The 25,095-nt window shown below is 30.5% G+C and overlaps 1 protein-coding gene across 11 annotated transcripts in view; it reads left to right on the forward strand.

The window, feature by feature from the left end:
* LOC129980820 (solute carrier organic anion transporter family member 74D-like) overlaps positions 1 to 24,154 on the forward strand; it is a 345,623-nt gene extending 321,469 nt beyond the window's left edge. For all 11 annotated transcript variants that reach the window (XM_056091219.1, XM_056091212.1, XM_056091214.1 and 8 more), the window contains 10 exons: positions 888 to 1,857; positions 6,763 to 7,020; positions 8,442 to 8,531; positions 9,044 to 9,352; positions 11,156 to 11,320; positions 12,831 to 13,020; positions 15,469 to 15,619; positions 15,747 to 15,907; positions 17,082 to 17,146; positions 19,389 to 24,154. In XM_056091219.1, coding sequence (XP_055947194.1) covers positions 915 to 1,857; positions 6,763 to 7,020; positions 8,442 to 8,531; positions 9,044 to 9,352; positions 11,156 to 11,320; positions 12,831 to 13,020; positions 15,469 to 15,619; positions 15,747 to 15,907; positions 17,082 to 17,146; positions 19,389 to 19,675 — 2,619 coding nt within the window. In that variant the 5' untranslated portion in view covers positions 888 to 914 and the 3' untranslated portion in view covers positions 19,676 to 24,154. The remainder of the gene's footprint in view (positions 1 to 887; positions 1,858 to 6,762; positions 7,021 to 8,441; positions 8,532 to 9,043; positions 9,353 to 11,155; positions 11,321 to 12,830; positions 13,021 to 15,468; positions 15,620 to 15,746; positions 15,908 to 17,081; positions 17,147 to 19,388) is intronic.
* Positions 24,155 to 25,095: the final 941 nt, after the last annotated feature.

Genomic DNA, 25,095 nt, shown 5'->3' on the forward strand with positions numbered 1-25,095 from the left:
TAGATAAGGTGTTGTTAAGGTCACTACTCAAATAAACAAAGAGAACTGGCTTCTATTGTGAGGTACTTTAATGCCTTTTGTTTGACTATAAGTGTAAAATATGATAAAAAAATATAAAGCATGAGCGATCTTCGGAGGGTTCGTAAGCATTCGAAAGATCTCCGGGTTGATGCGGACGCAGTTTTTTTACTCCTCTCCTTCTTTTATCATGAATAATTTGTTCAACCGCATTTGTTCTTTTACCTTCTAGCTATCCATAGACTTAAATTCGAATCCGGTACTGATGCTATTTTTTACTGTTTGATTCTCTTCCGATTGGATTTTGTCTTTCTAATTTCATTTTTGTGTGGTTAACGTAATAAAAAAATTATATCGTTTAAATATTTATGTTTAAAAAGTAATTAATAGAAGTAAGTTAGTTCCAATTACATAAATTCATTTATCATGAAATTTTTTTTACACCACAATGGAAATAGTTTTTTTTTTTTCAGTTTAAATGCTTTAAGGGAATTTTGTTAATTCTATTTTGAGAAACTTGTTCATGATGATTCTCGTCTTATTTTCATTATAAGTAAAATATTATTGCAGAAAAAATCTCTAATTGATAATCAAACTGACTAAACTTCATAACAATTTTAATAATATTTAATGAATTTTTTTCAAGACAATTTTTTATCAAAATATTAAATGATCAAATTAGATAGAAATAATTATTTCTATCTTAGAATCTGAAAAAATTAAAGCAGTCCCTCATTTAATATTGTTTCTAATAAAATTACTCCATAATATTTAATCACATAGAAACATCTTTTTATTTATGTGCTTGAGCATAATTTATAATTATTATTATTTTATAGTAAAAATTCACGCATTTATATTTCTTGCAGATATTTCATCATCTATAAATCTCTCTAATGGAACGGTGGAAGGTTCCACAAGGCATCACCTGTAAATCTTGTTTGAACACTCTTGACGAAAAAACTTCTCTTCCCACCTGCTGCAACATGATTACTCCTACTGGGCATGGAACCCCCCTGAAAAATCCTCAAAACTTAACCACTGGTTGCCACGGCAGTTTGCTCATCAAAAACGGTCATCCCAAGAGCCATCTTATCAAAGCTCATCTCAACAATGGTAATTCCAAAAACGGCCACCACATGGAGAAGAACGGTCATCACCTGAACTTGGTTAAAGAAAGTCTGTGTTGCTTCAAACAGTCCGAGCCGTCACCTAAAAAACATTTTGAGGAGACATCTGAAGATAAAAATGGCTCATGTGGACTGATGTCCTGCAAGCCCCAGTGGATGCAGAGGCTGGCAAACAAGAAGGTGTTTCTAGCAGTGTTTTGTTTAACTAGTGTTCTCCAGGGCATGTACTATACGTACTTTGTCAGTGTTTTGACTACAATAGAAAAACTGTATCAAATTCAAAGCAAGACTACAGGCATGATTATGTCCGCGACCGAGGTTGGTCAAATTGGTGGTGCTCTTCTCTTAACTTATTACGGCGGACAAGGCCATAGACCAAAATGGATAGCATGCGGCATGCTCGTGTTCGCCGCTGCGTCCATTTTTTGTGCCACACCTCACTTTTTGTATAGTGATGTCATGAGTCCTATGCGGTCTACCTCAAGTGCAGAAAATTCATCCGCCGTTGCTCTCAAAGAACTCAGGACTAAACTCTGCCATATCAAACCGACTTCCATGAGAATAACGCTACCTTTGCCATTAGTTTCATCCAATTCTTCTCAAGAAGATTTTGTATCGTCTCTAGGTAATTATACGAATGATACTGCGATAGATCAAAATCTTCAGCCAACATTAATGTACAACAGATCCCATCGTTCTGCGCATGCAGGTGAGTACAATGTTCTTTAATACTTCGATACATTAACTCTTAACGCTTCTCTCCTATCAAAAATCTAATTAGATGCTTTTAATGCTTTGCCGGTCACATTTCGGCGGTTAAATTCCTTAAAAGACAAAGCAGTTACTTTAATTAGCAACCAAAATTAGTTGTTTATACTGCTTGAATAAAAAATCGAATTATAAGTGTTTTAAGCCTTTGGTGTCTCCGTAACGGAGCCAATGGAACTCTGAGGATTAAATTATATTGAATCTGAAAGTATGTTTCTTATATTTTAAAACGTTGAAATCTCTTTGAAAAAAAAAGCTATCTACCGTTTGTTCATGTCTGTTAGAAAAAAAAAAAAAAAAAAATCCTAAATACCGTCTATGTGTTCTTTTATATTTTAAAGTTTATATTTTAAAATCATTTTCAAACTGCATGTTATTGTTGCCATCTAACTTAAATATTTTAAAAAGTTGTCAGGATAATAGCTATTCTCTTCAAGTTAGGATCCTTATCATAAGTCATCTTTTCAGGACACGTTTAATTTTTCATTCTTTTATATTGTTTTTTTTGGGCAAATTGAATAAAAATTTACCTGAAATAGTCATACCTTAATGCAATTAATAACTGCTTAACATTGATACAAATTCTTTTTTTTTTCTGTTCCAAGGTAGAGTTTTGTTCTTTCAATTTACATGCAATTAATGTTGAATCTTGGTTTTAAATTCCAATCTCATATATATGACATGGAATAGTTTTAAAAACATATCTTTTGACTAAAATTTATTCTTTTAATTCATACCCGTAAGTTTCTAATATACCATTCAACTCCCATAAGGGACATTTAAAATTTCTTCTTTTTTAGTTAGAACATAAAACTGGAATAAACTCATGTCCAAAGATGACACTTATTAAATAATTTTGCTCATAAACTATGCTCCAATCCCTATTTTTATACTGAAAGATTTGACATTAACCTTGGCAAAGATCTAACAGTGTAAGTATAATGAACGCATGGAATTTCAATGCCACAGTATCATCGGCTCACCTGGAAAATTAATTTACTTCCGTTCCTTGGCGACTTCTTTGTTTATTTAGATGAACGCATTGTTTAATCAGGAGTTTCGTAAATTATGGCTAAGTTTCTGTCGGTGTGAGTGTTTAGCAGCTTCAGAAATAATTTGAATATCTTATGCAGCATTGTTTGAAGACGCGTGTGAGGTGAAGGTCAACACTTCAGATCTTTACCGAATAATAAATTAAGTAACTTTTATTTGTTTAATGATCTTTCGCTGCACAATGCTAAAGTGAATGAAATTTTGAGCATATTATCTGTGAAATTGCATTTTTTTTATAACAATTGCCTGAATTTTTGAAAATAATGATTAAGCTAAATATTTTCAGCGTGAATTGAACTTTCTGTTGAATTGTTAGTTTTTCTTTTATACAGAAAAAAAACACACACACAATCAAGAACTCATTTGTTAAAAATAATTCTCGATTCAGATGTGTATACAAATACCCAAGTAGCACAATATCGTACGATATTATATAATATTGCGAATATTGTTTTATATCATAAAATATTGTACAATATACTGTGTGCTATTAGGGTCGTAAAATAAAATAATTTATAAAGCATTTATTATGAACAATAAACTGAAATTTAATTCATTTCTTTTATTTGAAAATAATTAATAAAGCATCTTAAATAAAAACACAGTATTTCGATTTATTTTCTTGAAGATTATAAATTTAATGATGAAAATCCAGCAGAAATAATCTGGAATTGTTTTGTATAAGATCTTAAGATTAGAACCCAATTAGTTCGCTATTAAAATGCATAGTAAAAAAGTTAAATTTTGAAACAATGATATTGGATACATTTATGAGACTTGAGCAATTTACTTCAAATGCAAACAAATTTGCGCTAGAAAATACCGTCTTTAAACTAGACGCTGTCTCATTTGCATAGCAAAAGAAACAGAATTCGTAAGAGTATTGCATCACCCAAGTTAGTTGTCGAAGTGAGTTAACGGTGTTTTTGAGAAGTTGAACTTTCAACGTCCTTGACTTCAAGCTGCATTTCCTGTCTCATGAACGTTCCTCGCGGAGCTCGTGAAGCTTTTTTAGGTTTCACCTCTTCTCTAAACTAGCTCTCCTTTTTGATGTATGTTAATTTTACATCTGCATCCCTGATTGCACAAGACCGACCTGTTTCTAGAACATTTGGTTCGAATAACTGTCTTTTTATGGAATATGAATCCCTTTTTTCTGGAATTGTGTAGCTAAAATTCTTAAAGCGTTATGAGAATCTCCAAATCTTCGAGTCTGCCTCAAACTACTCAGGAAATTGCCTGCAAAATTTTAACAGTGATCGCTTTTGTAATTTTGTATTGATTTGCAATATAATTTATGATAACATTTCGAGTTATTCTGTTTTCAACTCGAATTATTTTGATATTAGTTGCGAAGAGTCATTGATAGTTTCGAATTTCTTATTTTAGAACGAAGTTTTGATTTGTTCACAGATTAAATGATTTATTTCTTAATTGAAGCAATTTTTGCTGACGTGGTAATGTCAAATACGCATGTCAATGTAAATGTAAAATCAATTACACATATTACATACAAGGCTGAAAAAAAAGAACGTGACGAATAACAAATGCATTTGGATGTTGGTTACAGTTAGATATTTGAGGTTGTTAATTCAGGTGAATACAAATTAATTTATTCCCATTTTTCTATAATTTTCAATATTTTTGTCTTAGATTTTCTATTCCACATATTACAGAATTGTGGTGCTGATTGCTCTGGTGATTTTGACTCTTATACAAGAAGTTTCCTTCGGAACAATTTTGTATTTGTGTAAAATTACTTTTCACTTTAAACCTATTGTTAAAACACTTTTAATGACCCAAAGCTCTTTAAATCAATAAACCACAATCATCGTCTCACTAACCTGCCTTTGTAACGCCAGTGTCAAGGGAGCTAATGCTCTTTCCAGCATGCCTTTCAAAACCACGACTCAGTTTCTAGCGCTCTTCCTAAAGCCTGCGTGACGGAAAAGTGCATGCCTGGCTATCATTAACGAAGAAAGTTTCCACCTAGTTAAAACCCCATTGCTAAATAAGTCTATGGCGTGTTTGTGAGCTTAAGCCGATTATGAAAGTACTCTGCCACACTGCGCGTGTCTCATCTTGGTTCGGATGAAACCCCTTCAGCGTCCTTTATCCATCTTCTCATCATCTTCCTCTTAGATAAATTCTGCAGTGAAGAGAAAAGTTTATCTTTGCCGGTGTTTAAGTCAGTCTCTATCATGTCTAATATCAGGATGCTTTTAGAGAAAACTACACTGTCACGAATCCTTCGAAATAATTCACCTTTATTTTTTGTAATGAATGCTAGTTGCTTGGATGCTATTGGATAATGGATGCTGTGAAAAAGATGAGAAGCTTTTTGTATTGTTTCCGTAGTATTGTTTTCCTTATTACAAGGTCTTGGAAACTTTCTTGTCTCTCCAAGTCTACTATTGTTAAAAGAAAACTTCAATGATAAATATAAGTAGTGTTTAAATTTGCAATAAAATAGGATGCTGTTAGTATATTTTAGCATAAAATAATCTCGGGTAAGAGTGCAATTTTCATGCATTTTATTTGATGAATAATTTAGTAAAGGCTACATTTGCGACATCGTTTGTTTCATATTTTCTGCAAAAAAAAAACTACTGGAACGAGCTCTCAAATTCTGTGTTGTATACTCAGCATTTTAAAAAAGCAATCGTTTGTATTCTATGAAAAGCAAACAGAAATAATAACTTTACAAACATTGATAATAATGAAGGATGTAGACACTCGAATTCAAAGCATGTCAAAATAACAAAAATATACATAACTTAAAGGTAATTAAAGTTCATCTACAATTCTAATTAATAATTGTACTGAGTTTTTAAGTTCTTGAAATGAAGGAAAAAATAATAATATGTAATATTTTCCATCGTTTTTAAAAAATATATGAATATTTACATTTTTTAAATAAAATTCAAATTTAGCTTTATCCTTTTTTTTCATTAAGAACTATACAAGTCTAGTAAATAATATAATAATCTAGAATAAATATTTATATTATTGAAAGTCGACTAATATCATTATAAAATAGAGAAAGCGGCACTGCTGTAATAATGATTAGATTACCTAAAAAGTACATGTTCATTTATTTAACAAGGGAAAAAAACTGTGGTTTTTATTAGGCTATTCAATAATGGTCATCTCTAAATTTTGATAAAATATTAAATAACTACATTATTTCGAAATTGTCTCTTGTAAACTGTCTTACACAAACAAGATTTAACGCATATTTCCAAATTTCTCATACGTACTCAAGCATTTTCATAAGCATTTTTTCCGTATATAAGTCCCACAGGGGGGGAGCACCTCATCATTGAGGATGAGAAGCTTCCAGCATGGTGGTTGGTTTTCGCCACCCTGGTGGGTGCATGAAAAGGTGGGGGTCTGGGCTCCTCCCATCGATGACGGGGCGTACTTCCCAAGGGAAAGATTGTACCGTTGCCGGTGAAGGCCCTTAGAACTCAACCACAATTCTCGCTAGTATTGCTGTTGCGACGGTCCGGTCATTCAGATTACTCCGTGTGCCTTACGGCGGGTCGGAGTTGCCAGTTTGTGATTCCCATATAATAAAATCTATAAAAATATTATATTTTAAAGAAATTAATTTTTCTTAAAATTATCCAAAGTTACATTTTAAATGTATATGTAGAGATTTACTTTCTTTTTGACTCATATTAAATAGTTTACTGAAATGCACTGCGTCATCATATGCACTATTTTATATAAATAACACTCAAGATTTAGTATTTTAATTTTCCTAATTACTTAATAAATTTCCTTTCAGATGATCCTCGTATATCCGCTTCCGGCAATGGCCTGTCAACTCCCGCTATGTCCCCCTCTAAAGAAGCTCTGTTCGGCAAGCAGGACCAGTGCGAGGAGAGAAACAGAGCCGGATTGCACACAAGGACAACACAGACGGTCTTGATCATTTTCTTCGCCAGCCTCTTGCTCATCGGAATTGGCGCGACGGCAGTGTACACATTGGGCATTCCTTACATAGACGACAATGTAGCCACGAGGGAGTCCCCTCTTTATTTCGGTGAGTTGTTCCTCCCCATCATGTGAGAACATGTTGTTTCGGTTTGGGGTTTTTGAAACCTCAAAATACATGGGCAGAAAATTAGAGACTTATCGCTTTTAGGGTTATTAGAAAATGATAAAGAAGATTGTCATATTTGGCGTCTTTTCACCGATAAAAAGTTACAGTTTGGCGCGAATGTCCGCCACGTACCCGATTCTCCTATCTGGCTAATAAAGGACAGGGTCGTAAGAAGTTATCGCCCGAAATAGCACAGAGAAGAAAATGGGAATGAATGCAAAATAGCGAGGGGAGGTATCAAAAGTTATATAAACATTTTTTTAAAATTTTCAATTTCTACTTGACAAAATCCCTAACGATTTTGTGAAGGATAGGGAAAAGAAAAGAAAAAAAACCATCGCTTTTTTTTAAAAAGTTGATTACGCAATACAGTAGTCACGTGGTCATTCCAAGCCAGTTCTAACCGGATTTTTTGGGGAAACAAATTCTGGCTTTGAGATAACGTTTTGGAGCTTGAAAGATTTTGGGTTGGGGGGGGGGGCATCGTTTTCTAAATATCGACTCATGCATAATCTGACAGTCACATGGTTGTTTCAAACCGGTTTAAACTTATTTTTCACGAAAAAAAAAAAAAAAAAAAAAAAAAAAAATCTGACCTCGAGAAAAATTTTTTAGAACTCGATTGATTTTGAGATGCTTAAAAACCATCGCTTTTCTAAATGTTGGTGAATGCAAAATATGAGTCATGTGAGAACATGATGTTTTTTTATCGGCTTGATACCCCCTGATAAAAAATAATCTTCTCACATGTTAACTTGAAATTTGCCATAACAGATTTCAATTTTTTTTATTTTTATTTTTAGTAATTGAAATAAACGGTGTCAATACGGAGCTTCTTTTAACGCACAGATGAATTGGCAAAAAAATTATCTAGACTCTAGCACATTTAAAGTCTACAGAATCCCCCCCTCCCAAATAAACTACAGATGTTTCTATCATTTAAATAATTTTTGGTTACAATATTATTTCCACTTGAAATTAAACTATTTCCCATCCAAAACCTTTTGTTCAGAAGTATGAAGCCTCATTTTCGAAATAAAAATGAATAGCAATTGATTTAAAGTCAAAAGTTGGAAAATGTTGATTTATCCAAACATATTGATTGGATAGATAGGAACAGTTAGTAGCATTATTGTCATTTCTTAAGTTTACTGCTATAAACATTTAATAGTTATGTTTTACTAATAAGAATTATTATTTTTTTGTTCCATTGCTTAGACTGCTGCAATGATTCGCGTATTTTACAATTGTTTTTGAGAAAAGTTGAAAGGCAAGCTGATTTATATTAAACAATTTTTGTTTTCTGTTTCTTGACATACGGGAAGAATTCATTTCTGATCATTTTCTCTCCTCTATAACAGGTATCACTATTGGTGTTCGTATATTTGGACCAGTGTTTGGATTTTTACTCGGATCCTTCTGTACTAGCATTTATGTTAACTTTCCATTTGGTAAGTATCTTTTATTCGTATTATATTTACAACAATGCTTCATATACTGCGTAAGATCAAAGAGTAAATAAGTAATACTATGAATGATTTTGTAGGTTCTATTCTTTTAAAATTTTAAACTTAAACTTTCTATTAAGGCAGGTAAGTCATCATTTCCCCTTGTTATTAGGAGAATATATTAGTTTTTTTGTTAAAAAAAATCCAGTGATATAAGTTATTGCGCACTGAAAGTCTGCATTTGCTAATTAATGTGATTCACAGTTTAATTTTTTAAAAACATTAATCAGTTCTGAGTAGTTTTCTTTTCATGCTCAAGCTTTTTCTGAAAAACCGTCTTTCCTGCATTTGCATTGCAGAAAGACAAATTGCTTTTTTTTTAGAATCTAGACTAAATGATTATTTCTCATTTTTATCCCTAGAATTGCTTTCTTTTCTAATGCACGCCTTCATATGATCAATCATATGCGTATGTAATTATTTTGTCACTAACCGCATGCGACACCTACTTACAGAAAACACGGAAATCACCACCGACAACCCTCAGTGGCTCGGCGCATGGTGGCTAGGTGTCCTGATAGTCGGTGCAGCTTTAATCCTGACAGCTTTCCCGATGATGGCTTTTCCCAAGCACTTGCCCAAACCCTGCTTTCATCCACTTCAGCAGAAGAGCGTCAACCACAACGGGAACAAGATTGCCAAGTCGAACGGGAACGGTCCGCCCCCTACAGCAAATGGAACCGATAATAATCATTGTCAGTTGTGCCAACACACATCTTACTACAACAACCACAATCAGGAACTCACGAAACCGAGTCTGAAAGGTAAGTATTGCTGGCAGGGTTTTTTTTTCTCTCTCTCTCTCCACCTTTTCCTTTATGTGTATGTTGGTGTTAAGCCCGATAATATAGGGTTCAGACACTCGTTTTGTGGATTACATTTATAGGGTGTAATCTCTTAAGATTTAATCAGACTAGTTGAAGGAAACTTAGTATCTTCATGTATAAAATAAGATGACGGGATTGTGTGAATTTTGTCGCAGTTTTATTCTAAATATGGAGGCGGGGGAGGGGCAAGACGAGATAGTAAATAAAATACTAGGATATCTGATCGCTTTATCATTTACACTTATGATAGTAGTAACCTATTCAATGAATGTAATAATATTCAAAAACATTGAAATTGGGATTATTCATTGAAATGTTAAGATTGAAGATGGGAAGAGATGTTCCCCGAAATCAAATCTTTAAACATTAAATTATATTGAAATAATTAATTTGTACTATTTACTTATTAATAAAAACGACATCATTCGACTCTTTTTAAAAAAAATAAGGAAAAATCTGCTGTTTTCTTTTTACTTTCTCGTATGCGTAGTATAAAGCAAGTAAAGTAACCATCAAAAAAATTCGAACTCGAGATTTTGACTAATATCCATGTTTTAAACCTTCCTGACTTTGAAAAACATATTTTTAGAAAATGTCCTTCCATCTGTCTGTTACAAAGGTAATTTAAAATCGATCTGAGCTGGACGGTTGGAATTTGGTAAACAGTCTTTACACCAAATGTGCAGATTTCTATCAAATGTTGAGTAAAATCTGTCCAGAGGAAGTCCGTGCGTCTGACTGTTCGAATATAAATTAAAACGATAGCTACAAAATGAAGAAAGCTAGATAAATAAGATTTAGTACGCAGATTTAGCATCTATAGTATAGACATCCATCAAATTTTGCGCCAAATTCAACCACGAGTTAACTGTTTATGGGTCTGTACTTTCAGAAATAAGTAAATGCGATAATTCAAAACACAATGACTTAAATACATCAAATTTGGTATGAGAATTTGCGACTACAGAGTGCAGTTTTGTGTCATATTTTTGTTTAAATCGTTTGAGAAAAACTTGGCTAAAACACAAATTCGATTTTCGCATGGCCAAGGATTAATCGCCGAGAAACTCGCCAAGGATCACACGATAGATTCAGTAAAAATGCTAAATTCACATCAAAAGTTAATATTTCGTAACTATTGTATGCCAATGCCATGGAGGTGCTCTCTGGCATAGCACATTTATTAGAGAGTATGCGAGAAAATTTTGGGGAGACCATTCCTGCTGGTTTTGAGGCTAATGCAAAATCTATAAAAGGAGGATTGTCTTAGCTAATCCAGAGTGCCTGATAAATTAAAAATTAAATCCCTTTGCACTCAAAATGGTATGCTTGACTCTCCATACAGAAAAGTATATCATTGCCACATTTGTTAGAACATTTAAAGGATAGAACATTTTGAACAGACAGCAAATATTTATAGAAAAGAGAAAGTAACTGCCAAATTTATATATCTCTAAAAAAATTTTTCTAACAAATATATTTACAAACTGTCTCGGTTTGCTATAAAGTCTTTTGTCTGCATTTAGGATGGAAAGGGCTAAAAAGTATATATACCGGTGATCAAATAAGTTTAATCGATTTAAATGATGAGGTAGGGGGGGGGGGTTATAAAAATTACAAAAAATGTCCACAAAAAAAAAAAAGAGAATATTTCTAAGAAATGCACATTATCTCCCTGAAAAATAAATATCAGGTGCACGTTATTGCTGCAATAATAATGTTTTCATTGCGCCAATGTAGATTTTCCATCTGCGCTCAAGAGACTTTTAAAGAATGAAATCCTTCTGTACCGAACCGCCAGCAGTGTCCTGCACATTCTGCCGATTGCGGGACTTTACACTTTCTTGCCCAAATACTTGGAAAGCCAGTTTCAACTCACCGCTGCTATGGCTAATATGGTCTCAGGTAAGTATCCAAGCATTTTCAATATATTCTTCAGTCTCAAATATCTTGGTGACTGTCATTATTATCTAGTATTAAAGAAAATCTCTCCCTTCTTTTTATTCTCTATGGTCTTTGAAATATAACTAACTACAGGATAAGGCAAAGAAGCGAATGAATTTTAAGATACTGCCATAAATATATTCTCATGTATAGGAAGAGCACACGAACTGAAAGCAAATATTTGCAATATTTTAAAAGTGCTAATTACAGCAATTGTACATGCGTGTAACAGAACAAAATGGTCTTTTACTTGAAAATAATATTTTTGACAAATATTTGAAATATTTCCTAGTGTATGTGTTACCGTGAAAGATAAGAATTGGAGAATATCAACATTCTCCAGCGAATGTCAAAACTATCGCCCGATGAATGTTGAATGTGTTAATGTTGGCATTTTCTGGTGCCGGTCTTTCATTGTAATGTATGGATTCATTTTTCGTCCATCTTCCACGCTATATTACACGTTTATTCAGAATTATTCATTATTACGTGCTCGAGATTAAAATAAACCTCAAATCCACACTACTTGACAACAGAATTATAGTTAGAGGTTTTTTTTATCATGCGAGAACATGATATTGTTTTAGTTTCAGGTTTTTGAAGCCTCAAAAAGCACGGGCAGAAAATTGGCGATTTATCGCTTGTGAGGCATCCATTTTCGCTTTTAAGATTATTACAAGATGATAAAAAAAAAAGGTTGTCACATTTGACGACTTATCGCCAACAAAAGGTTACAACTTGGTGCGAATGTCCACCATGTACCCGATTCTCCTGTCTGGCCACTAAAGGGCAAGGTCGTAAAAAGTTCCATTTATGGGATGTTCTTATTTTTAATTATGCAATGAATACACAACTCCACCTCTACTACTTTGTTTTTCGGAGGAAATCACTTTATTTTCCCTTCTTCGCTTTACTTGCTATTTCCTAGATAACAAAATCGTTAGTTTTGCTGCAAATCTTATTAGTTTCTTCCGCTACAAAAGTTTACTATTTCTATAGATCGGCGTTTTTCAACCTGTAGTATGATATATATAATCAGAATTTAAATTATTCTGTGCTGCCAAACAATTTCAAGGCTTCCATTAAAATGTTATATTTTTAAATTCAATTAAATATGTGTGAATGCCAATAGATAAGATTTTTATATAACTGGCAGAAATAAAGCGTTTGTATTATAGTTTTATTATTGTGCATCTATGTAGATGTTAGTAATTATATATAATGGGATGTGGGGTTCAGATGCGTGGACAGTAATCACAGGTCAAGGGGTGCGCATATAAAATGAATTTCAGAAACGCTGTAGATATTTTTCATATTTCATTGTTTGTTATAAACTAAAATTAAAAATTTCTCTTCACTACTTGCAACATTAAAAGCATTTTGTCAATTAGTTAAAGATACAACCGTTGAATCCCGTCATATTTTTTTCATTCAATTAACTGCTTTAAAATCTCTCTTATTTCTTCTTCAGGCATCGCAGGAATCCTGGTGATGGGCATCGGAATTTTCGCCAGCGGATCGTACATGAGGAAATTCAAGCCAAACGCTCGATTCGTGGCGCGCTGGATAGCGGCCTCTGCAGCTCTCTACGCCATTGGAATGCTCATCCTCATGATATTCGGATGCCCTCTGAACAGCTATGTGGGACTCAATGCTGGAAGGTAAGGCATTTCAATCACTACCATTAGAGTTAACAAATTAAATTAATTGTTTTAATTCAATTTATTAGAGCTAACGTTAAACGATGGACTTTCAGTTGCGCCGTGTAAATGGATGAGTTTTGGGATCGTGTGTGCTTCTGCTTCATTTTTCAAAAATAGTTTAATTTGAAAGAATTTTCGAGAGTAACATCCTTTTCATTAATGGGATATAATTACGCAGTAGGGCCATCCGTCATTTTATGGATATCGAATTTACTATGGAAAACTGCACCAAAATGCGCATAATTCACTGTGCAAGATTTAAATTTTTTATAATAGAACATAATAGATGGCAGAATGCTGTGACTTAGGAGCGACAATGGAATTTTTAACTCTATTTTACAATATTTATTGCCGTAATATGATTGCGGTTAATGTTATCATTCGCTTTATAGTATCAAATCCTCTTTTCCGTACCAACGTATTCAAATGCACATAAGAACATTCATTTTAGTTTGATCATTGCATCATTTAATGTTATCAATTTTGAAGTAAGGAATAAGCCAATGCTTTATTTTCAATAACATTAATGATTTACACCCGGTGAAATTTCTAATTTTACTTGTAAGGAAACATCTGGCAGTCATTTTCCCCATAGGATGGGGTTATGTCCTTTTGTCTGGACTAAAGCGATCTGGATTTATTTTAAGAGGACAGGCAAGCTTTAATTGAAATTTGAACAACTTCACTGCTACCTGCGATTGTATTACAAAAGCGAGATGGATTAAAAAAAAAAAAAAAAAAAAACTGAGTTTTTTTTTTTTTTTTTTTTTTTTTTAAACCTTCAAATATTCAATTACTTTTATACCTTGAAATACCTTCTTAACAGGTATGAAAGTTAATGTAAAATGAGTAAACATAATGCTCTGGCGCAGATGAAATTATGTAGTCTTTTGTCTGATGCAGTCTGATTTACAGAGAGTACCTTAATTGAATAACATCATCCAATACTATATTTATTTGTTTTTTCCCAACATATATATTCCTTAAGGTCATTGAAATATTGTTTGTATTTAATGGAGATGTTTAACATATTTATCCACCAGAAAAACGACTGCAAATGAAAAAAAAAAAAAAAAGTTTGCGATGCCCTATATTACATATATATATGCATGAAAACTAGAAGTTTAGCTGTCTCAAATATTAACATTGAATATTCTATATATTCTTCTTGCAACGATCTCAATCAGAAGATTAGTTTTTAAATTATTTTATGAATTGGTAGAAATATAGTAATTGATGGTATAGTAAAAAATTTCAGAAAAAAAAAAAAAAAAACGATTTTTTTTTTTCCTTTCCTATTATAAATCAAACTTAAGCGCATGAGATATTTTATAATAACCGAGCAAAATAAAAATTAATATAACTGAAATCTAAATATAGAAAGAAGAATACAAATAGTTATCGTTTAAAAAGATCGCTAAAAAGTATTTTATTTATACATTTACAAGTAAAAAAAACCGCCCGAAGGACTTGCGGTAAACAACATATAAATAAAAAAAAACATATAATCGAAATTTTAACAAAAAATATTGATAGTCGCCAATTTAATGCTACAAAGGTACATTTATTTAAAAATAATAATTAAAAATTTTTAAGATTATTAAAATAATAAATTTAGATCATTTAAGATTAATTTATTACTATAGAATATTGCAATATTAAACTTTTTATTAAATTTTAAACTTGAAAATTTATTATGGAATTAGCAAATATCATATTGTTATTACATATTTTGTATACTTAATATACTGTGGTGAAAAACTTATAAGCCAGCTAACAGCTATGAAACACGGGCAATTACTTTTGTCTTGTGGTCTCGTTACTCGGCTGCGAACCACAAGGTCCCAGGTTCTATCCTCACCCATACTAATCCGCCACAATACACTTCTTTTCTACAGTTTATATGCATTCAGGTAGTGCTTATAAATATTTTTAATCGTTGTATGTTTGTTTGTGAATACTAAGTGTAACATTATGAATCAAATTAAATTCATTGAATGTTTTTTAACTTGTATTTGGATTAGCAAAATAAGTTTGGAATTAACTTTTTTCTTCACACAAGATACTTTCTCGATCATCAATTGCGAATAATTTTGAAATCATGTTAGCCATATCGCAGTTCACATATTCCTTAAATCAAGAGGGATATTAACTTATAACCGAAGTTTTATATCGTTTTGTCTCCTATACGAAAACTTTACTATTACAATGATTATTCATAAGTCGTCACTGCGAAGAAATATCTTTCGACTCTTTGCTATATTTAAATGTATTTATTTACTTTCATTTGTAGCATTTAAATTTGACCATTAATATACATTTTTTCTATCTATTTAATTACTGTCATGTTGGTATTATATTATATGAACAGTATACTTAAAATCCACATGTTCTTGCCTTTCTCAGTGAATATGAGGATATAACTCAGAAATCTTGTAATGAAACTTGCAACTGCAAACCCGGGGAATTCGCACCAATCTGTACTAGTGAAGGAGTAACCTATTTATCACCTTGCTTAGCTGGATGTACACAAGTGTATGGCGCTTCTTATGAAGAGGTGAGATTTTTTTTTTTCCATATATGTCATTTTCAATTCTCTCATTTCTAATCTATCGCTTGCTGACGTGTTTCTAATAGTATAATTTTTGTATCTGCATTAAGCTTAATTCATTTGTTTTCTTTAGTTTACCTATAGAGACTGCCTCTGCTTGGGAGCTAATGTAACTGCTACGAATGGATTTTGTCAACTGCAGTGCAACAATTTACTTCCTTACATCTTTGTATTCGCCATTTTCGTGCTGGTTCATTCCACGTCGGAAGTGGGATCGATGCTGCTGACTTTGAGGTAAGAAAGCACCGATAAATGAAAGCAAATAATATTTCATATCAACCCCATGTGTGGCAGATACCATCAATGGTATTATTTTAACTTGATAATGTGCATAGGTAAACATATTATTTGTAAAGTGTGACATACATGATAAAAAAAATCGTTCGAAACTCTCTACAGGAGAGAACGTTGAATCTGGAACTATGAAATTTGGCATATATTTATTTTTAGGGTATTTAGTAGTGATTAAGAAAGAGTTTTCAAAAATTTTAAATAGATTTTTAATTGAAAATGAATGGAAATTTTAACGTTTTTATTTTAATAACTTCGAAACATATTATAACAAAAAAAAAAAAAGCCACTTTAAAAAATAAAATTTTTAGTGATAATATTATTATTTTCAATTTGACAATTTCTATACAAGTTTTACCCCTTTTCGATATTTTTTAAGGATATATTTTCAAAACTTTTCTTTGTTTTAATTGTGGAACTATACTCACAAATGGTGCAACAACATTTAATTTTTGTTGGTTGTTATAATTTTTATATGATTAATAGCAAATTTTTAAAATGAAAATGAAGGTAGATGAATCAAGCCTACAGCATTGTCATGTTGCGATGTTTTGGATTAAAAAAATCGAATTTCCTTTAAATTGGAAAAAAAAAATGTAATAAAATCGACAGTTTTGTTCATTAAAATTAATTATAATATTTCAAGCAAGCCTATAAAGTATTAAAAAATTTTCTCTTTGCATAATCTGTTATTAATTTAGTATAATTTTGAATGGGAAATGAATACACATTTCGAAGCTCAGCTGTTTTTACAAAAATATCATAGAAAACACTAATGCTGCATTAGTCAAATTTTATTTTTCTCATTATAAAATGTGCTGTTGATGAGTTCGATTTCGTATAATAAAATTACACATAATATACAATTTGTAATAATGAATTAAAATCCCAAATATTTCAGTTGTATATATAGTTTCATAGTTAATATCCTTTATGAAGGGAGAGGGGGTAGTTTTTTCACAGTATTATATTATTTGATAAAGGTACGAGTTGAATTTTAAAATATTTAAAATTTGTTTAAATTACATGAAATGATAAACACTTTTATTTAACTTAAATAAAAAATTGAGAAATCATACATTTGTATTGATTCTTACTTTATCTCATTTATTTTCAGATGCGTTGAACCTAAAGATAAAGCTATGGCATTAGGACTTATTGCTTTTGCTATCGGATTGTTCGGTAAGTTTATTACACTGCGTTTCAAAGTGATTGAAGCATCTGTTTGATTTAAAGTTAAAGAACTAAGACTGTACAAACTGTGTAGAACTAGTTATATGCCTTTTCAAGGTGAAATTTAATTTTAAATTGAAATCAGAAGCAGCATTGTAAAGCCATCAACACATCCTACAGAAGCTTGAAAAAAAAATGTTCAAACAATTTGAAACTGACAGCTTGTTAATAATTTAATATAAAATATGTTCTTGTTTAGTTGCATAATTCATTAACGAATTATTAGGAAAGAACATTAAACTCTAAGAAAATAATATATATATTTTTAATAATTATTGTTGAGAAATTCTGTATTGCATTTCAAACCCACTAAAACAGGAAATGGCTTGGGTTTTTTTTTTTATTAATATTAATAGCAACATAATCCTTAATTTTTTTTTTAATTTCTTAGTAAATGATTGCTTCATTTTCGTTCATAATAAGGTAATGTTCTAATATTCTCTGATGTAAGTCATTTGTCTTGAATTTAATTTGTTCTTTTGAGAGACAAATCGATAATTTGATTCTCTATGAAGATATTATATTTATATCTTTATAACTGTATTTTTTGTATAGAAAGTTCTAGATTAGTACAATATACAGCTATATATTTACTCGAGATCTAGGTCAAATAGTTACTATTATGTAAATGGAAAAAAAAAAATTCTTTGCTAGTGAATCAGAATTGTATGTATAAGCTGCTGAAATCATATACAAGTATCGTAGTAATATTGAAGCTTGTTGAATATGTAATAAACAGTTTGTACAGTTTAGAGTTCTTTAATTTTGAATTTCAGAAAGTTCATATCATTTTGGAACGCAGTGTAATATTAATGTCAGTTTTTCAAGTCTGAAAATTTTTCTATTATATTTTATTATTTTTGTCAAAACTATTATACGATTTGAAAAAAATTAGACTCATTAGTATGCTATTCTTTTCTTTATTTCCTATAGTAAAATTTCAAACTTATACATTTTTCACTTTTTAGCATTTTGAAATTAAGTATCGTAGGCTGATTATTAACAGTTAAGTCTTAATAATATTGGTATGCCATTAATAAATAATCAATTATAATACCAAAGATAATTTCTTGGGCAAAATAAATATAGCTGCTTACAATCGAATTGAAAGGTTCTTCAGCCTTACCTTCTCAAATGAAGCTTTAACATTAAAAGTGTTTTGTTCCATGCATTTCTCCAATTTGGGGATTGCCGTACCAACCAACAAGCAGAACAAAACAGAATTTTCAGAATAAGGCTCCTTGGTACATCACTAACTTAGTCATTCACCCAGATCTGAAATTGAACCAGTGGAAGATATCAGAAAAAACTCTGCGAAAATCTTTTCCTTGATACATTAAATCATACAACTAATCTAATTGTAAATCAATACTTTATTTTTCCTATAATTATGATTAACACAATTGTCCATATTGTATAATGAAATGAACATCCCGTTTAAATCATTTTAAATGTTCCTTATCTACAACAAGAAGAGTTGCAAATATTCCCCACCTCTAATATGTGGATAAAAGACTGTTGAATAGGCAAGTAGGCTCTCGCATCCCCGTAAGCAAAGTAATATTATGGGGTAGAGGAGCGGAGGTTGTGCCTTAACTAATGATAGTCCTTGGAACTCATCTTCGGTTTCTCATCTCCTTACGACAAGGGTCATTCGGATTACCAATTTAATTAGGTAAAAAAGAAATAACTTCTTTACGATTCTGAGCAAGTCTTCTTAATTAGCAAACGGGGGGGGGGATACTCAAATATTTCAAAACTTCACTTCCATTACTTTTAATTCATTTCTTTTCATTATTCTGAATTTTTTTTAAATATTTTTATTCGGTCCTCTCCCCCCCCCCTTCCGCCTGTCATTTAATTTTTAAAAACATGGCAGTTCATTTCCTGTTCCTTTCTTTTTAAACCACATAATGAAGAAAGTATATTAAAAACATAATAATATAAAATTCAGAAATATGTTTCCTTCATTAAGTGATGTAAGAACTGAACTACCAATCTATTAAAAACTTTTATACTAGTGGTAATTTATTTACACAATGACAAATAGCATCTACTGCCCCCCTCCCCCCGCTCTTCATTTACCATTAAACATTGGTTCTCTTTTTGAGTAGAATATTTTGCATCTCAGTTTTAAATATTATTGATAGACATTCATTGCCTGGAATTCACCATCTTTTCCTTTCTGCAGGCAACGTTCCATGTCCAATCATCTACGGCGCCGTCGTAGACTCTGCTTGTCTGTTCTGGGAGGACAACTGTGGGGAACCGGGAGCTTGTCGTCTGTATGATCCGTCCAAATTCCGGGGAGTGTTCCACGGAGTGACGGCGGTCATCATGGCTCTGGCCTTCTGCGTCGACCTCGTCGTCTGCAAGAAGGCACAGTCCATACAGTTCCAAGAAGACGACGAAGCCATAGACGTCGAAGAAACGGTGCCTTTCAATGAGACCAGCGCACAGTCCGAGAGCAGCGTGTGATCTTCTTTAGTGAACAAAGTACCACTTACAGCACTAACTCACTGCGGCAAGCCAACTAACCTTCTGAAGGATCTACAGAGGTAACATGATCCTCCAGAAAGATTGGGCCACTTAATATTTTGCCGAATATCCTGGAAGATCATGGTGAAGATTATTGACTGTTCCGACTACCGATTGCATTCCAGATATTTAGCTTTTAGTCTCAAAATGTCTGAAATGCTGACTTGGTACATTGCGAAATTTTTATCTTGTAACTGAAATGGCCAAGTTGAATGAAGCGATTACTTATAAAGGCAATTCGAATAGTAGAAGTCTTTTAGACGATAATTCCGTTATGCCCACATTCAATGAGGCAGCTGTCATTGTGCGACGCGAGCGTTAGAAAACAACCACAAAAATATTCCATTTCATTCGGTCTTGTATAAACTTTCATCTCACTCAAAAAAGAAAAAAAAAATCACCTTTTTTTACCTCGTCTTTTTATTTTTCTTTGTACTTACTTGATTAAGACAGTTCAAGACATTTCACTTGCTGTAAATAATACATCATTATCAACAACATTTTATTTCCTTTTCTTCGTCTATAAGCATTTCGAACTTGCTGATTGGCATATCTTGGCAGTTACCCCGCTTTGATGTTATCTTGATAGTGAATTAATCTAATGTGTTGAATCTTTTGTGCTGCACTTTTTGCATGGTGAAATTATTGATGTTGATTCGTACAGATGGTGCTGATGATACATTCATAAACATCAAAAAACTTTTTTGATATCATCTCATAAGCGCAAAATCTTATAAACATATCCATGTTTTTTCGCCCTACTTCATGTGTAAAGTAAGATATTAATGAGATGTATGAATGTTTTAACAAAAAAACAATCTTGAACAATAATGGATGAGTTTTAGCATCTGCGAAGTATTTGTATATAGTAGTACATAATTATATGATATAAATATATATATATAGTTGTGATCATGTGATTTTATATTCATGATTTGTTACCAATCAGGTTGTAATTTATCAGCCCTGAGCCAGGATGTTTGTAGTTTTTAGACTTTGTTGAAATGTCATTAATTTAATGTTATTTTTTAATTTATGTATACACAGTGACACATATGTACACATGCATAGACAGTATAGATCATACTATAGATTTTGTTTCTAAAAGTGATGAAAAATAAAACAGTCTAATAATCACGAAATTAAATATTAGGATTTGAATATATTAATTTAAGACACTCTAGGTTATTTTAAATTACAATTTTGTTACTTCTGATAGATTTTATAATGTAAAACATAAGATTTATATTATGTATTTTTTAAAATAAAAGTATTATTTGGAAAAAAAAAATCGTAACAAATATCCAGTAATTTGTTTCAACAATCAAGAAATTTCTATATGTAAAATAAAATAAATCTAGTAAACTCTTGATTATCTGCAGGTGGATTATCCGTGGACATTAATCACAAAACAAAATTGTTAAAAAAAAATTCACATTAAAAGTTTTTTTCAATACAAGAAGTGACCAATTTTTTTTTGTAAAAAAGTAAATTATTAAACTTATAACTACAGATTTTTATTTATTTATTAAGTCATAAGTGTATGTCCAGCCCCTATAATCCTTTATAAATAAAAATTGTTCCACATTTTTGTGCTGATTCGTTCCCTTTTTGTTGGCCATTTTGCAGATTATCTACTATTACCTTTCTATCAAATTTTAGGGATAATGAGGAGTTTACTATAATTACTTAAATTTTGTTCAAAAATGGCATTATTTATCTTCATAATAATGCAGTATAAATATTAACTAAAATCAACATTTCTATTATTTGCTATTCATAAATAATTATAAATATGTAATGAAAAACAATTATGTTATAATTATATTATTTAAATGTCAATATTTTTAAGAAAAATTTTGGGGAATAAAATTATAAAATAATTTTATTTTTGGATAAATTATACTAAAATGGGTCGTCTCGGTATCATTTTTATGAAACAAAGTTAAAACTGCAATATGAAATTTTTAAAATATTATTTTATGCTATAAGTAAAACATGTTCAAATATAATATGATACACTCTTTCAATAATTTTTATTCTTAGAAACAACATATAAATTTTAGTTGATATTGTTTAAACATTTAGACTTACTAATGCCAAACAATGCACAAAACAAACTTTTGTAATAACAGTTTTTGGTTAACTTGTTGTTATATTTTAATAAATTATGTTTCATCTTATTATTGATATCTGATAGTACAAAACATCCTGGATCCTACTGATAAATGTGTTCTTCAGTCATTGTTTTAAAATATGAAAATTTTGAGCCATCTTTTTTTATATCATTCAATGGTTCCTACTTAGGCTCAATTAGTTAAAAAAAGTACTGTTCTGTGCTAATTACTCAGGTGTAAGGGTTTACTAGTTACTAATTCTATCATGATGACAGTACTTACTATGATGATTAATATATGTTCGTTGTACACTGTGTGCATTTGATTTCACTGAGTTGTGCACTAATATCTTACAAATCCGCCAAAGGTTCAAATGAAATCTATACACTTAGAATATAAATTAGTTGATTTCTGACTAGATTCAAAATAAGCTCATATCAGTGTACTTGCAGTTATTTATTTTAATGTTATTAAACTATTTATTAAGTTTTATTGAATCAATAATTTATTATGAACATCCCTTTGTTATGTGCATGAATTCATTATAAATTTATTCGTGGTTTACATTGTATGCAATTGTATGACTATTATTTTTAAAAAATGAATTATGCACAGTACAATTTGCAGCATTTTTAATGTTAGATTTTTAAAAAAGATTAAAACTTCGTTTTTTAGATTTTATACCTTATATGTTAATAAAACATGCAACTGAATAAATACAGTTGATGCTTGTTACAAATTTTATAAAATTCTCTTTACTTTCTGTAAATATTTCATGTGCACATGAGTGCATACACACTGAACTGATTTGTAAAAGGTTACCGAATTATTCTCTTCAAAAAAGTCTATTAATATCCAAAAATGATTTTATTTTTACTTTCATATGAATTATTTGTGAACTAGTAGTTGAGAAGAGAACAAAATTTCCTTGTATTATATTTTATCAATTTTTTTTATGTATTTGATGATGCATTCTTCTCAAATTTACTTAATAATTTTATTGTATGTATTATTTTTTTATGTTCAGTTTATTTATCTTATGTTAATGATATTATGCAAGTAGATCTTTTGTTTCATTTTATCTTTAAATGGAATTTGTATTTACTTTAAGTCTTATTTACTGCATATTTTTATTGGCAACATATTTATCACACTTCTTTCTTTGTATTAATAATTTATCAAATTTAAAGATAACTTTATTTTATTTTTGTCTCTGTTTATTTAAAATTTGATGGATGCTCAAAATTCTGAAAAACAAATGGTATCTAACATAAAAATCTTGTCAAGATAAAGAATTTCTTAATAAGGTGTGCTTATACTATTTCTCCATTTTGTTTTAAGTACAAAACATTCTATTTTACTTCTTACAAAGTGGGCATCATATAATGATTATTGATATCTTTTTACAAAATCTATGATGTGTGCACATTTTCTTTAATATTTGTTGTTCTTTTTATAAAGTAACATGATAGATTAATGTCTGTTGAAACATGTCGTTCGTTGAATGTGAAACTTTTAAATATATAAATATGACTTAAATGATCAATCTTGCATGTAATCATGACATGCTTCAATGCTTAATGTGTTGCATTTCCCTTTTTGTACAGAGCATTTGTGCCATGTATTGTTGTGTTTCATTTTCACAACATTTTATTACAGTTCAAAGGAGAGGCATTTGTGAAATTAATTAGAAAACACATAAATTAATTGAACTCTTGTGTGTTATGAAATCAATATTAAAATTAATTGTAACAGTTTAAGAAAAATAGTAAAATTCCAGCTGTTGGGGAAGAGGCATTGATTTTGTCTGCTAAATTGAAATATTCATATTTATTATTCTTTCTATTAAAGATAGTATTTAAAACTTACATTAATTAAAAATAAAATTAACTAAGTAAACTCCATAACTATTTAAAAAACTCTGAAAACAAAAGGGGGGGGGAGAGAAAAAATTATGAAGTAATTAAATTTTTTTTCCTTCAAAAAATTAGTACATAAAATGAAATTTTAAATCAGAAAATTAAAAATGGATTTGATATAACAAGAACCATGTAAATTCTACAAGGGAGGAATCACAGGTGTCTCTTCTTTTTGTAATCATTCTATGTGTTCATTCACTTCACAACCACCTATGTGTGGTTAACCTCTATTTTTACAGATTGTGGAACAATCTTAGAATGTTATTTTGCTATGTTGGTATATTAATGTTACATATATTTGAAAGCTTAATTATTCTGTTCTTTATGCTTCCACAATGAATGCATTTAAAGGATTTAATGAGCCAAATAAAGGCTGAAAAATACTGCTGTCTCATTACTCATATAGTTCATTATGACTTCCTATAAAAAATAATTGAAATTATTTTTCATAGGAATTTTTCTTCTTTAGAATTTGAAAATATCAAGCTAATAAGTAATTAATTTCATTTCAAAAATCATGAATTGATAATATAATGAAAAAAATGTTTCAATACTTTTCCAATTTTTTAAATGAACAATTTATTAATAATTTTTAAAATGGACCCTTTGAACTGCAATTCGTTTTCAGTAAACACTGCTCAGGCTAGACAATTTAATTTTCTTAGTTTTAAGAGAAGGGATTAATATAGAAATTTACCAAGGGTTTTTCTCATAAAGAAAATTTTTTTCATAAATATAAACTCCCAATGATTTCTTTCATTATTGTCAATTTTGCTCAAGAAAGTTCACAATAAGCTGGATTGTCATCTTAATCCAAGGGGTTAATACACATCATATTAAAAGTCTTCTACATAACAAAAGTTTGATGATGTGATTTGGATAAAAACACCAAAAAAATATACATATATATAAAATAATAATAAAACAACTACCTGCAGTAATATCAATTGTTTAACATTTAAAAAAAGCATCTAAAAATCAAAAACATATTGTTATATAGATTCTGATGAGCTTGACTTCTGTTAATGAAAACAATATTCCTAATATCTGATTAGCTCCATAAGAATTTGTAAAAATTTAAAATGGAGGAAAAGCTATGCAGGTAATACATTTTAAAGAAAAGTTTATTTAGTACGAAGATAAATCAAATTTTCAAAGAGAAACTATTATATTTAGAATATGTCAAACTGCAATAGTGAATAGCTTTTCAACATAATAATATAAAATCTCATATTTGGATCTAATAAACTATGCCATATAGCTCAAGAAAGTTCTAAAACTTACTCACTGCAGAGATGTAACATTTTCAATTTTCTTCTTCAAT

This window comes from Argiope bruennichi, chromosome 8 (assembly GCF_947563725.1).
Source record: "Argiope bruennichi chromosome 8, qqArgBrue1.1, whole genome shotgun sequence".
Lineage (NCBI taxonomy): Eukaryota > Metazoa > Arthropoda > Arachnida > Araneae > Araneidae > Argiope > Argiope bruennichi.